Raw genomic sequence first — 14,878 nt, forward strand, 5'->3', positions numbered from 1 at the left:
TGTTATTTGATCTTATTTAGCATAAAGTTTCAATTTTGCTTAATTGCTATTGGATGCTATCCACGTCAGGATAATATGTGATGTAGTCATTTCAACCTTAATAAGATCATCATTACCAAAATACATTAGATTTCCAACTTTTTAGCGAAAATCATCATATTTATTTAGATCAAAAAGACTCCTTCAGAGATCCTTAGGAAAGATTGGATGATTGTAATGATTTAATTTGACTTTAAAGTAACTTCGGATATCATTTAATCACAAATCATTTTTTTTTTAGAATCATTTCTTTCATAAACGGTTCATTTTTTAGCATCATGTGAGGCCCTTTAAATTTGTTTAAAATTTGTTCAAGTCTTTTGTTCAATAAAGCCCAATTCCATTTGTTTTAAGTCCCTTATTTTCACTGAAATTTCAGCAGCATCCCGATCCGTCTCCTCCTCATGCCGGGAGGTTAAGGAGTGCTCGACTTAGCCGGTCAAATCGACGGCCGAGAGAATTGAAGTCTTCAGAAGCTTTGATGATCGCCGGTTGCCAATATTTTTGTCGATTGCAAATTGTGAATGTAATTTGATGCAAAATCTGTCATTGTAATTTATTGATTAAATTAATATTGCAATTATTTTTAAAATTGAATGGCCATTTGAGCATTTTTTTAATTATTCTCAAAAAAATTTTAAGTCAGAATTTTTGAGAAAATTTCGCAGCCTCCAACCGTCCCATCCCCGATGCCGGGAGGTAAGTGAGTGCTCGACTCAGCCGGATTCAAATCGACGGCAAGGATGTTTGGGAGAGAGAATTCGTCCCATAAGAAGTCTTACTCGAAAGGTCCTTGTAGTGGTTGTTGATTGCTGGGATTTGTGGCGAAATTAGACCTAAGTCCCAAAAGTTTTGAGAAACATGCTGGCAGCCTCCCGACGTCCCCTCCCCGGTGCCGGAGGTAAAGAGAGGCATTTGCCCTTTGGCTCGACTCGGCCGGAGCAATCAAACAGCGAGGAAATTGGAAGAGTAGAATCTGCGCGTCTGACCTTCGGTCGGATAATCTTCGACGACCGAGGGCTTCGGGGGACCGGATGCAACCCAGGGACTTCCTTCAAATTACTCTCACCTTATTTGCAAAATTATCTTTCTTTTTTATTATATAGTATATATATAATATATATATATATATTATATCATATAATACATAATATAATATTATATACATAATATAATATATAACATTTTATTTGTTATATTATATCTGTGATAATATATATTAATATTTATATAATATTGTTTATATTATACACATAATAATATAAAATTATATTACATATGTAAAAACAGAGAGAAGGGAATCGGGGCGAGCTGTGGGAACGGACGGGAGACACCGTACGGGAGTTAGGGCTTCGAATAGGAGCAGCTTCGGATGGGCTCGTCGGCGGCGTGGTCGACGTCGGAGGCAGGTCCCGGGCCGGCGCGAGTAGGAGACTTGGAAGGTTGATGGGTTTGGCTTGGTCACAAACTGGATTTCAGATAGGGGGAAGGCAGGCGTCGAGGGAAGGACGGTGAGTCCGACAAGATCGACGAGCTTGGCAATTCGTCCAGAGATGAGTCTTCTAAAAACTTTATTTCTCTTCTATGTGTGTGTCTCTGTGCCGTGTGAGAGGGAACCGAATGAGAGGAGGCCATGTTTTGTGTCCGTGAGGAGCGGTTTCTAACCGAGAGGAGTGCGACCGTGGTGGATCGTGGGAAGAATAATGGGTCGGTTGTGGCAGTTTCAAGTTAGAGCCACGGGGTTAATGGCTTGGTCCGAATGGAGGTTTTTGGGGTTTGGCCGACAGTTATAGTCTACACCTCAGATAAAATCAGCCTCATTGAAGGTCAATTCATTAGTAAGTTCATATACAATCATTTTTGGTACTCAATTTGATGAAAAAATTCACTGACCAAGAAAATTAATAGAAGTAACCTGCTGGTACGAGATTTGCTACTGCATATTTAAACATTGCAGAGATTCAAGGAGTTAAGTCATCATTTGAAGCTATGTTGCTATCTGAAGAATGGATATAAAGTTCATGGGCAAAAAAAACAAGAAGGAAATCAGGTAAAAAATTTTTGGAAAGATGATTCTTTTATACGCAGTATAAATTATGCTTTGAAAACAACACACAATTAAGGTCTCGAATGTGCTTAGAAAGTTGAGGTGAGAGCGGCACCCGTCTTATGGGATTTTTTAATATCTGGTGAAGGCTATGAATAGGAACTAAAAGAAGAATGCAAAAAGATTTGGAGGTCAAGAAAGTGCCTACACAGAAAATGGGATATTATGAAGAAAAGTCTGATCGTCAATTACACCAACACTTACATGCTGCTGCATACTATTAAACCTCATTTCATTATGATAAGACTTTCATGTTGATAAACATGTGAAAACTGGTTTGTATGCATGTATGGATAGACTCATTTCTGAATAAGACTACCTCAAAGTGAATGATCAACTTGAAGAATTTCATCTGAAGAAGTGAATATTTGGATTTAGAGCAACACAAGCATGCTACAAAACACGATCTCCTAGTATGTTTATAATTTGTATATTTATAATTTTAATTTTAATATTTATGTTCAAGTCTTATACTTCAATCAATATTCATAAAATATTATTCATTTTCATGTAGAACGTTAGTGGAGTCAGTTTGGAGATGATGTTCCTGAATTGAAAGCTTTTGCAGATAAATGTCTTAGCCTAACATGTTCGGCTTTTGCATACGAGCGTAATTAGAGTATCTTCAATCAAATTCATACTAAGAGAAGAAATCGATTGGCTACAGATCGAATGAACAAACTTGTTTATGTTATGTTTAACAAAAAACTAAAAGATAGACATCCCAAATTACAGAAGCAAGGAAGCATTGATAATGAAATTGACCATTCACTTGTTTATGATTTACAATCTGATGATGAATGAGTTACTCCTAAGAATATTGATGTTTCTGAAGTTGAAGTAGAATGAGAAACTCAAGTCAATGAAGACAGTGAAGCAACTACTCATATATATAAAAGAAAGAAACAAAGTGAGATTGGAGCTTCAAAAAAATTCAAAGGTATTCTTAAATATAATGAATTATTTTTTTATGCTATTATTGTTTCATTCTAGAGCTAATGAAATATTAATTGATATACGGGATAAAGGAAAAAATATTATAGATGAAGAAAAGTTTGAGGATGACTTTGACATTAATTATGAAGATTCTTCTGAATAAAATCAAAGTGATGATGAGCCTGCATTGGATCTTGATCCTAAAATGATGTTTTATTTTTAAGTGAGTTTATTTTAAATCTTCTTTTCCAGTAATATATTAATATTATATTAGAACAAATCATCAAATTCACAATTGACGTAATATTTTATTATTTTTTGTCATTATTCATAATTTTAAATTGCTTTATTTTTATAATTTTTTAGGCTTACGTCTCGATCTGCCTCGAGGCTTATGCCTTGCCTCGCTTAGCCAAAACGCATCGATTCACGATTTCGCCTTTTAAAACATTGGTTTCAAGAGAGAAATCAATTTACATTATCCTATCATATCAAATATTCCATCTTATATACCTCACCTTGGTTTGTTGGTTTAGAACTTAGGCTATTAGTTAAGAGGACCTGAGCAAGGTTTAAAATTGCGTAACTGCGCCTCAAGGCGGTTTTCGTCCGTGAGGCGAGGCGTAAGCCTCGAGGCGGTCTGAGGCGTAAGCCTCACGAACACAGAATTGCGTAAATGAAAAATTAAGGATTTTAGCAGGAAAATAATAGCAATATTGGAAAATAAGAAAGTAGATGCAATAAAATTATGTCCCTAAACTTAATAAAAATACCTAAAATTCAATGTGGAGTACTCTTAGAGGGAGGCCGGAAGATTCCACTTCGCCGGAGAGAAGCGGCGCCGGCGGGAGGAGCGGCGGGATTGGAGGCCGACCGTGCGCGCTCCTCTGTTTTCCGCGAACATGAGCTTACGGGCGATTATTTTCGGGAATGAGGAGGGCCGAACGGGTGTGGGGGAAATGAAATGTTCATTTTAAGTGGGTGGGGCCTCTTGGCTGAGGCGTACGCCTCTCTCTAAATTGCGCAATTACGCAATAGAGGCGCGCCTCAGCTACTGTGAGGCGTACGCCTCAAAATCTCCCTGAATTGCATTCGCCTCAGGGCATTTTTGGACAAAATTGCGCAGAGGCGCGCCTCTCGTTGCGCAATTTTAAACAGAGGTCCTGAGTTCGAATCTTATGTATGTGATATATGTATAAGTCTGCCTTAATTGACCTAATGTTCAAAATAAAAAAAAAATCCCGTCTCCAATAGCTCCAAACAAAACCTACATTCGACTGCCAAAATGTGATTACCTTATAAGCTGGATTCCTACAAAATAGTTGTTTTTTTCAATATTGCATCAAATGCATCCACTCTCTTGTATCACATAATACACTCCAACATAAGATATGTTGATGACAATTTTGCAAATTCCACTATGTACACAAAGCCTACAAGTTTGGTAATATAATCATAGTAATAGGTTAAATACATAATACAATCATAAAAGATCTTAACAAGTCCACTTATTTAGCTCTGCACATTGAATAAAAGTACTGATTTCATTGGACCGCATTCAAGCATGCATACCCAATGGAAACAATGTTGTAAAAAGTGAAGATTTTGTTCATTCAAGAAGCTGAACATAAATAAATATACAAGAAACTAGCATAACAAGCACTGTACACTAGACCGGATTCACAAAAATAATAAAAAGGCTCACAAAGTTCGTAGCTTCAAAAAAACCTGAACAAGAAGAGAGAGAAATACCGAACATCTAGTAGAAGTGAATCAGACAATTTTCAGCTCTTGCCACTAGATGCTACCACTCTTAGCCAGTAGCAGCTGCTGCGGTGGTTGAGATGATGGCAGATCACCTTGCCAAGCCCACTCAATGTCCTTAAGGGCTGGTCTCATATCCTGCTTCCACAGCTTCTGATACTCCATCGTATCTCCATTTGTCTTTCTGATCTCCACGAGATGGAGTGAAGGGATTACCTCATAAATCTCTGCATCAATGGCTAATACTCCCTTCCGGCCTTCTTTTGATCCTTCCATTTTCAAAATCCCTCCATCCTTCTTTTTTATCTTTAACTTCAATCGCTTGGCAACCTCCTCAAGTTTTGAGATAATTATAGAAAGTGGCTTATTGGATGCGAATCTTGTCTCCCTCTTGCAGTCGTTCTCCTCAAACAAGCCGGACAGATCAAATCCAGCTGAAAGAGAAATGATGTCAAAAGCATTCAAGTTTAAGGGCTTCATTGTTTCTTGCTTTTCCATCTCTTGCTTTCCTTCAGCTGTGACATTCTCAGAGGAATTGAAGCCTGTATTGACACCCATGGATGTTAATTCTTTAGCTTCTGTTTCGTATTCCATTCGCTTAACACCAAGGCCATTCCTGAACCATGGATTTTCCTTAATTTCTTCAATCGTGATCCGAGTGGTTGGATTAGGGTCTAGAATTTTTTTTATCAGTCTTCTGACATCTGGTGGAAACCAATTGGGAAATTTGAATTCTGCCTTCTCAATTTTTTTGTACATCTCCATCAGGTTTGGATCATTGAAAGGGAGAGAACCAGCAATAAGAACAAACAAAATCACTCCACAAGACCATATATCAGCTTTGGCGCCATCATATCCATGTCTATTGATCACCTCAGGAGCAACATAAGCTGGAGTTCCACAAGTAGTGTGGAGTAATCCATCCTTCCTCTTAGATTCGGCAAGGGCGCTCAGACCAAAATCTGAAACTTTTAAGTTTCCATCATCATCCAGGAGGAGGTTCTCAGGTTTCAAATCCCTATGGAAGGCGCCTCTGCTGTGACAGAATTCTACAGCACTGATCAGCTGCTGAAAATATTTCCTTGCAACGTCTTCCTTAAGCCTGCCTTTGGATACCTTATTGAACAATTCGCCGCCTCTAACATATTCAAGAACAAAATAGATCTTGGTTCTGCTAGCCATTACCTCATAAAGCTGCACGATGTTGGGGTGTCTCACTAATCTCATGACTGAAATCTCACGTTTTATTTGATCTATGAGTCCATTCTTTAGAACCTTGTCTTTTTCAATCACCTTTATAGCAACACTCTGTGAAGTTTTGATATTCCTCGCATAAAAAACTTTGGCAAATGTTCCTTGTCCTAATAATCTCCCTAATTCATACCTTTGCATCAGAATACATCCCTTGCTTTCACTTCCCATTTTAAAAATCTTCCTATAACTATGTGTAAGTTTATAGAAGAGGGAAATCTTCAACCGTCGTCATCTAGTTGATGTCCTAACGCAGCAGGATTTGTTGAGTTCCTCGATCTACCGAGCACTTTTGCACCGAGCTCATAGTTACAGAGTCTCTGCTCTTCAACATCAAGAATTACTGACGGCAGCTGATATGGAGCGACAAACTCCTTTGCCTTAGACAGTAATATGCTGATGTGAAGGCACATTTTTCAGCATTCCCTAGAATGCAAATTTATCCTGCAAAATTCTTGAAAGGAAATTTATAAATGGTTAACAATTAAATAAAGCACCGTACAACTTTAAGGATCTAGGACCATATATGGCATATCCTATCACAACCAAGATTAGATGATACCGACAAAACTGAAAATTTTTTTTTTTTTCCTGAAACAGTTCAAAGATGTTGTACAAGATGCACATGTTGTTACTAATAATTCATGAAGAAATGGATGAAATGTTAAGAATGAAAGTTGGTAGTTTACAAGTGAATTTTGATATTTTTTGTGGGAATTTAATAAATTAAGGTGGGGGCATGATAGTCTTGCAAATATGCATGATTTGGGTGTTGCATCGAAGATTGCCCCGAATAAAAGGTCCTTACTTTGCAGGGAAACTAAATTTCAAAAAACACCACTGCATTTCCCTAATTTGAAGCCAAGAGAAAAAAGATCCCCAATATTGAAAATTCTCACAAGTGAAACATTGAAATAATCAATGAATGCAGAGAATAAACAAACATGGCAAAAATAGCATCTTGCATAAAGTATGAGAAAGAAAACATTCTATTCAACAAATCTATGAGCTGATTTTCTCTGGTAAACAGTATATATTAACAAATATAACAAAAACAAGGCGAGCCTATCTGACGATCAAACCACATCTACACATGTACCTTCGCCCTATTTTAGCCCATAAATAAGATAAAAGGATATCCTTTTCCAAGGTTTGTAAGGAGGGTACATGTGTCCTATTTTTATTGGAATAATAATAAGGTTATTTATACACCAGCAACACGTGCAGGGTAGTGGAAGGATAAGGCTATTAGTAATAATGAGAACGGTTTTATATAACAAAGATTACCATACAAAGAAAGAAATACAATGAAATATCAAACTTCTTCAATTTCCTCTAATTTTCTCTTATCTTCTTCTTCCCTGTCTGCTTTCGTTTATTGCTCTGTTTTCTGAAGTGAGCAATGAGCCTTTTTTGGAGTTTCCAGTAACATCCTTAAATTATTTTTTATCATATCACTGGTGTTCTAGGAGAGCCTCTCTGCCACTGGGTACTAACCAACAGCCAGTCCACCATCAATCCATTTCTCTGACGCCACAAATTTCTTCCAATGGAAGAAGAAACACACTCCACTACTTGCATCAATGATCGAGTGGCTTCAACAAAAGAGCAGCTAGCCGTCATGACCAAAATTCTCCATGATATCCAACTTCGGATAGCTCTACTTCAGGTCTAATCAAACCAAGCTCCTAATCCCCTGTTTCCACCAACAATCCACTTTGGAGCTAGAAAATAGAACAATACTATAATTTCCACTGGTTATGCAATCATGACAAGCTCTCATTAGCATTATTTCATATGGAGAAGCTCTCTTTAACATCATTTCATATGGACGAACCTCCTGAACAATGATATGTATGGCTCTCCAAAACTAGCCGTCGAACCTTATGGCCGGGCTTCCTCATAGCGCACCAGACATGTTTTGGTTAATCCAAATACCGTGACCTATACGGTCGGCTTGCAAAACTATTCCACTCAGACCACCATCATCGATTAACAGTTGAAATTTTAACATCCATCCAATCAAATTTTAGGCATTGAGAAATCTTCCTTCAAAGATGCTTTGTATATGTGTTCAACCCAGACATCCATAAAGAAATCTAACTGCACTGTCCATCCTCCCTTGACCAAGCCATTGAACTAGTTAAACTCATAGAAGAAAAGTTCCTTAATGCCAAACAGCTCATATTTCCACCAGCCCTCCACTATTCGCCAACTAAGGCCACTTCTCCCTACACAAAAGCTCCCACAACAGCCAAACCGCCTAGCCTGCACCCGTTACAAAGAAACTTAACTCAATCAAAATGGTAGAACATCATGAGAAAGATTTTTGTTTCAATTGCGATGAAATTTTCCATTGTCATCATGTATGTAAAAACTAATTATTTATAATTCAAATTGAACCCAAAGACCAACCTCATAACAGCTCCGACGATCCGAATGCCATCCATCAACAAAAATCAACCTCAATGCCTTGAACGGCCAACTAAATCGACAGACATTTAATCTCCAATGTTTTGCAAATTCTCAGTGACAGCAGCTCAACACATAACTTTATTCAACAATGAGTAGCTAAATTTATGGAGCTACATATAACACCAATAGCGAACTTTCCCAAACTAGTTGGCAATGACAAATAACTAAAATGAAATAGCAAATTTTTAAAACGGTATCTCCATCACAAAGGCATACCGTTTACCATTGATTTTTATATCCTTCCCATTCAAATAGTTGATAATATACTAGGAGACTAATGGCCCCAAAACTCAGGTGACATCCTAACATATTAAAACTACCTAACTATTTGTTTTCATGGCAAGGAAAATTGCTTGAATTGCAAGGAAAAAGAAACCGTAATAAATAAATCCATTTTAATCCAATCACTTAACTTTTACACACAAGGGTCCATTTCCACATGCTACCAACTAACAACTAATTTTCCCCCCCAACAATATCTAAATATCCAACAATGCCGCCCACGCTCATAGCTCACATTACAATACTCTTACAAAAATTCACCCATTTGTTTCATCCACCATCACAACTTCCACCACCATGAGAAGAAGACCGTGCACTCACATTACAATAATCTTATCACTACCCACTTTTTCATAAAGAAACCATTGAACAATTAGTAACTAAAATGCTTCATTCTTGACTCATCTGATAATATACAAGCCCCAACTCTTCATCCATCTTACTCATAAAAAAGAACGACTCCGACATTTCTATGTTGATTATTATACCCATGGTTTAAAATTGTGCAATATGAGGCTCGCCTTTGCGCAATTCCAATAAAAAACGCCTCGATGCTTACGCCTCGAGTTTTTTTATGAGGCTTGCGTCAATACCCGAATACGCAATTTTAAACATTGATTATACCCTTAACAATGTTACCATCCCGAATTGTTTTCTAATCCCCACTGTTGATGAAATGTTCAATGAAGTACATAGCGCCACCATTTATTCAAAATTTTACTTACAACCCGACTATCACCAAGTCCGAATGGCTGAACAAGGCAACACAAAATGTATCTTCCGAACTCATGACAATCACTGCAAGTGCATCGTCATGCTTTTCAGGCTCCCAAATGCTCCCACGAAAATTCAAAGTTTGATGAACCAATTTTTAAAACTTTATCTACGTAACTTTGTTATTGTTTTTTTTTTTTTTTTATGATACTCCTATAGAGCTGCAACTTATCTGATCATACTAAACACCTTATAACTGTGATTGTCTGCCTAAACAAGAAAAAATTCTATCTTAAATAGACTAAATACCTTTTTGTGCAACCACAAATTGAGTACCTAGGCCACGTCATGGCAGCCAACAATATCACTATGAACCCAAATAAAATATACACACCATTACGACATGGCCAATCCTATCTACTATGAAATCTTTACAAGGATTCCTTGGATTGGCTGGATAATATCATTGTTTCGTCCAACAAGTCGCCACTATTGTCACACTCCCATAAACTTTCTATAAAAGAATAAAGGGATCAATTCCACTAGAATCCAATCGCATCCCAAGATTTCAAGACCTAAAATCAATTATAGCTTCGCCACCCCTGCTTGACGAGTGATTATTGTGTCCGGACACCGAACGTGTCCAGAGACCAATAAAAATGAGCCACATCACTAGGCGCTCGGTACCGAACTCGATACCTCGGTCGGTACCGAAAGTAGTACCGGTCAGTACCGATAGTAGTACCAGTCGGTACTACTCGATAGTGTCTAGACACAATAATTTTTCCTGCTTGATAGAGATGTTTCTGATGTGGGCAATTACACCATTCTCTCACAAGCCAAAAAGCCAATTGCGTTTTACAAAAAAAAATAAATTTCAAGATGTAGAACTCCTCTAATTATGTTAGGGGACTATATCCCATCACAGAGGCAATTAAAAAATGACGACAATACTTTTTGGGTATTCCCTTCACAATATGGACCTATCAAAAAAGCATCAATGAGCTCATGATGTAGGTCTGAAAGCCCAATCAACAACGCTTCTTACTAAAGACGTTGGGTTATCAATTCACCATTGAGGTCAGTTCAACCAACAAAGTCATTGATGCACTTTCTTGAATCCACAAACCCTATCCCAACTCAGAACCACCGCATACTCTACTAACCATCATCTTTGCACCCATCAATTAACTATTAGCTCAACTAAAGGAGGAAATAGCAACCCCCTAAATTTATTAACACTAGCCCAACAATTCCCTAGACAAGACAAAACACCCAAAATCCCTTCACCTATCATGATGGCCTCATCCACAAAAAAGGAGAATCGTGCTTGCCTCCTCATTGGCATTCCAACTCCAACTGCTGGACTATCATCAATCTAGTTTCATCGGAGGCCATGGCTAACAATTGAAGACATTACATTGTTTGCATCAACACTTATATTGACCCAATCTAAAACAAGACATTACCTCCTTCAACTAATCATGTCCAACATGTCAAGCCACTAAATATAAACCCTTGGCACCTACTAGTTTCATGAGACCTCCCCCCATTCCTAACACAACATGGGATGATACCACCATGGATTTCATCGTTCATCTTCCTGCATCCCAAGCCAAAATGATCATCATGGTCCTCAACGATCGACAAACCAAGTACATTCATTTCACTCCTCTATCCGCCAACTTCACCGATTCCATTGTTGCAACAACTTTCATTTAAAAAACTTGTCTTCTACATGGCTTGCTAAAAACTATAACTTCATAACTAAATTGAATATTCGTGAGTACTTTTTGGCAAACACTATTCAACTAAATGGATATTAAGTTACATTACAATACAACACATCACCCGTAAACAGACAGTGACACCCAAATCACCAACAGGACATGCAAACAGTATCTTCGATCCTCAACCACACTCATCGCAAGACTTCTCGCACTCCATGGACAAAATTCTCCTACAACAACGCTTTTCAATATTCAATCGACATGTCCCCAAGCTTTGTAAGGTCGTCAACCACCACAAATTCACTCCTATATCATCAATTCCACATCTTGCAATGTCGCCAACTAGTGGTTGCAGCAATGCCAAGCATTACTCGGGCCCTATGAGGATTCGCCCCAAGACCAAAATTGAATGAAATAAAGGTTAATCTTAACCGTTGTGAGTCTCCTTCAATGTTGGTAACATCGTCCTTGCTAAACTATAGCCTCACAGATAGCTCTCATTATGCCTGACATGTTACAACAAATTAAATAAAAGCTATTACAGACCCTTTTAAGTGGTACAAAATTTTGGAGATGTCACTTACACATTAAATCTACCTCCACAGCTCATTATTCATCAAGTTTTTCACATTTCCTTGCTAAAAAATACTACAAGACCTTCACCTCCATTTTAACACTCTTCCACCCGATGGATGGCATAACCACCCACTAGTCTAACCTAAACAAATCCTTAAATCCAAAAAATTGTTACACAATGGGCAAAACCATTGGCAACATCTAATTCAACGGACATGCATGTCTAAAGAGAAAGCAACCTAGATTGACAACGAGGGTTTTATCCTACACAACTACAACAATGGCATTATGGACAAGGTCAATTTTCGAAAGGGTCAAGGAATTGATGCAAGCCCAACCAATGATCCAATGGCAGTGGGACAAAACTTGGCTCAAACAACTCAAATTTGTATCTCTTCAACTTGGATAAAGTAGTTATGTTGAGGTTGGGTGATTACCACATACTTAGCCAATAAATAAGAGAAAAGGTTGCCCTTTTCCTAGGTTTGTTAGCAAGCGAAAAATTTTGTTGGAGTAATAATAAGGTTAGTTATACAGCAGTACTACTTGGTATGGTAGTGGGAGGAAAAGGCTGTCGGTAATCATGAGAAAGGGATTTGTATTGATTAGACTAAAATACACAAAAAGAAAGACAATGAATTATCAAACTTCCTATTTTCTTTGGTTCTCTTTTCTACTTCTTCCCTGCGTGCTCACTGTTTTCCCCTGCTTTCTTGAGTGAGCTATGAGCCATCCTCAAATTGCACTGATCATCAAAAACAGTTAATCTGTCAAAATATTAAGCCAAAGGGAATAAACGAACTCTAAATTCTAACAAAGATGAAACTTTCAGGTCCATACTCATTAGAAGAAGAACAGAAGATCAAAGAACCAAGCATAATCATCAAACAACAATTATTTAGAATAAAGAAACATAACAAAAACCGATAAGCTCCCCTTTTAAACAAGCATGTCAAGAACTCGGCTTCAAGAATACAAAAGCCAACAAAATATAAAAAAATAGCAAACCAGATAGGGAAATCATTACAGGACCAATGCTAGGAATAGAACGAGAACCTTACCGATTCAAATAAAACACAGTAAAGTCAAAAGCAGGATCACAAATTGAAATAGTCTCCTTGAGACGCAAAGTTTCTAAACCCTAGAAGAACTGAAGAACTGAGAGAGGAGAAGAGAATAAAACAGTATATATTTATAAAAAAAAGAAAAGAAAAGAAAAGAAAACAGTATGTAAGACAAGAAGATGGGCGTAGAAAATCCTGCCGCAGCCCACAGACTTCCGACCACAATCCCAGTTTCACCGACGCTCTACGCATTCTCGCTGCACTGCCCTCCGTTATTTTAATCGTAATTGTTATCGATCGCTATCGTTTGCTTCGGCTACTCCGCCACCTCGCACTTTTTGAAACTACTAAAATACCCCTAATGTCCTTCCACAATTGCAATTCAAGCACCTTCTCTAAGCCTTCCCCATTAAAGAAATCAAAACTTTTAAAAGAAACTCATGCGTTTTTAAGTAATTATATACCCTTATCCTATTTATAAAAGAAGCATATTTATGAGAGTTTTTTTAAGGAGCATGATGTTTAATTTAAATTAGAAATATAACGAGCGTATTGATAAAATTTTAAAAGAAGTAAACTAGTCAAACAAAATGATGCATTCTAAAGAATGCACCAAATCACTCCATTCAGCCGAATAAATTTTTACAGAACTATTGTAATGTGTCAAATAGTTTGGCTCATTCAATGAAATGCACCAAAGAGAATGATGCATTCCATTGAATGTGCCAAATTATTTGGCTTATTCTAAATACGCTAAACAGCTTGGTACATTCAATAGATTGTGTCATTTTGTTTGACTAGTTTATTTTTTTTTTAATTAACACGTTCTTCATATTGCTAATTTAAATTAGACACCAAGCTCCTTAAAAAATCTTATTTATGACTTGGGAAAGTTCATCCTATCATATATAAATCTTAACATTATTTTAAGATTTTTAAAATGCATATATCTTTAAATAAAAAACTTTCAGTTTTGTTTACATCATCATCAAAATTCTATTTTCAATAACTTTATCATCAAAATTAGCTAATAAATCCGGTTCAAAATTTGTCACAAGTCCTCTGAAATGAGGATGTGTCATTTGTCCCTTGAAAGGATCGTTAGCTTTCATAGCACTAAATATCTTTATATTTGTATTGCCACCAAAATCCATAAGATTTTTTTTCTTTGATTGATGTATTTGATAGAGCATAAGGTGTACCATCAATTTAAGATAGTTTAAAAATGGTCAATCTATCATTTGTTTTCAATCCTAGCTTATGTAATGTCATTAAACAACGCAACTCATCATTACTAATAAGAATTTCTTGTCAGGTTGGGTCAACAATCTATGCTAGCTAAATAAGTTTTATCCTAGATTGATAGAATTATAAGATCTTATTGAATCAATCATCAATTCCCTTATTAAAATGTCTCTAAATATATGAGCATATCATCTCTTATATTGAACCAAGAGAGTCAATGCATACATGTGATAGCTTATATAGTTAGCCTTAATCAAATTTACTTCCTTCTATGGGAGAAATAATTAAAAGGGTTTGCCTATAGTAAACATTCAAGCAAAAAAAGAAGTTATTAATTGAGTTGAGGGTAAAGTATTTAGACAATATTTTATTACTATTTAATCGACCTCATCAAAATAATTAACTTCACCTCAATGTTTAATCCACCAATGCTTTTTAAAAGTCCACATATACATGATGTATGAGGGAATGGATGAATAAAATTGAGCTTGGGAAATGTATATCATGATGCATGAAATGACGAATATGGTTAGCGAGCTAATCTATGATCATTGGGATGATTTTCCAATATAAGTGAGGATGTATACTTGATTCGGCATGTATACTTGCGTTTATTAAGTGAAAATTTTATAATTTTTATAAATCAAAGAAAATTTAAGCATTGTTAGGGATTGATAGAGCCCTAATACATTTCA

At 36.7% G+C, this 14,878-nt stretch overlaps 1 protein-coding gene across 2 annotated transcripts; it reads right to left on the reverse strand.

Annotated features, from left to right (window-relative positions):
- Positions 1-4,528: 4,528 nt before the first annotated feature.
- LOC110112518 (CBL-interacting protein kinase 2-like) lies at positions 4,529-13,191 on the reverse strand. 2 transcript variants are annotated; one of them, XM_020844770.2, is made up of 2 exons: positions 12,936-13,191; positions 4,529-6,541 (listed from the first exon to the last, which is right to left on the reverse strand). In XM_020844770.2, the coding sequence occupies exon 2, from the start codon at positions 6,266-6,268 to the stop codon at positions 4,880-4,882; it is 1,389 nt and encodes a 462-aa protein (XP_020700429.1). In that variant the 5' UTR covers positions 6,269-6,541; positions 12,936-13,191; the 3' UTR covers positions 4,529-4,879. The 2 variants fall into 2 exon arrangements, with proteins under 2 accessions (XP_020700429.1, XP_020700428.1); XM_020844769.2 differs by having other exon boundaries at positions 4,529-6,551.
- Positions 13,192-14,878: the final 1,687 nt, after the last annotated feature.

The sequence above is a fragment of the Dendrobium catenatum genome, unplaced genomic scaffold, assembly GCF_001605985.2.
Source record: "Dendrobium catenatum unplaced genomic scaffold, ASM160598v2 fragScaff_scaffold_1217, whole genome shotgun sequence".
NCBI classification, from domain to species: domain Eukaryota; kingdom Viridiplantae; phylum Streptophyta; class Magnoliopsida; order Asparagales; family Orchidaceae; genus Dendrobium; species Dendrobium catenatum.

Excerpts from the sequence above, each read along its gene's own strand:
- LOC110112518 (XM_020844770.2), bottom strand. The coding sequence starts at position 6,268 with ATGGGAAGTGAAAGCAAGGGATGTATTCTGATGCAAAGGTATGAATTA.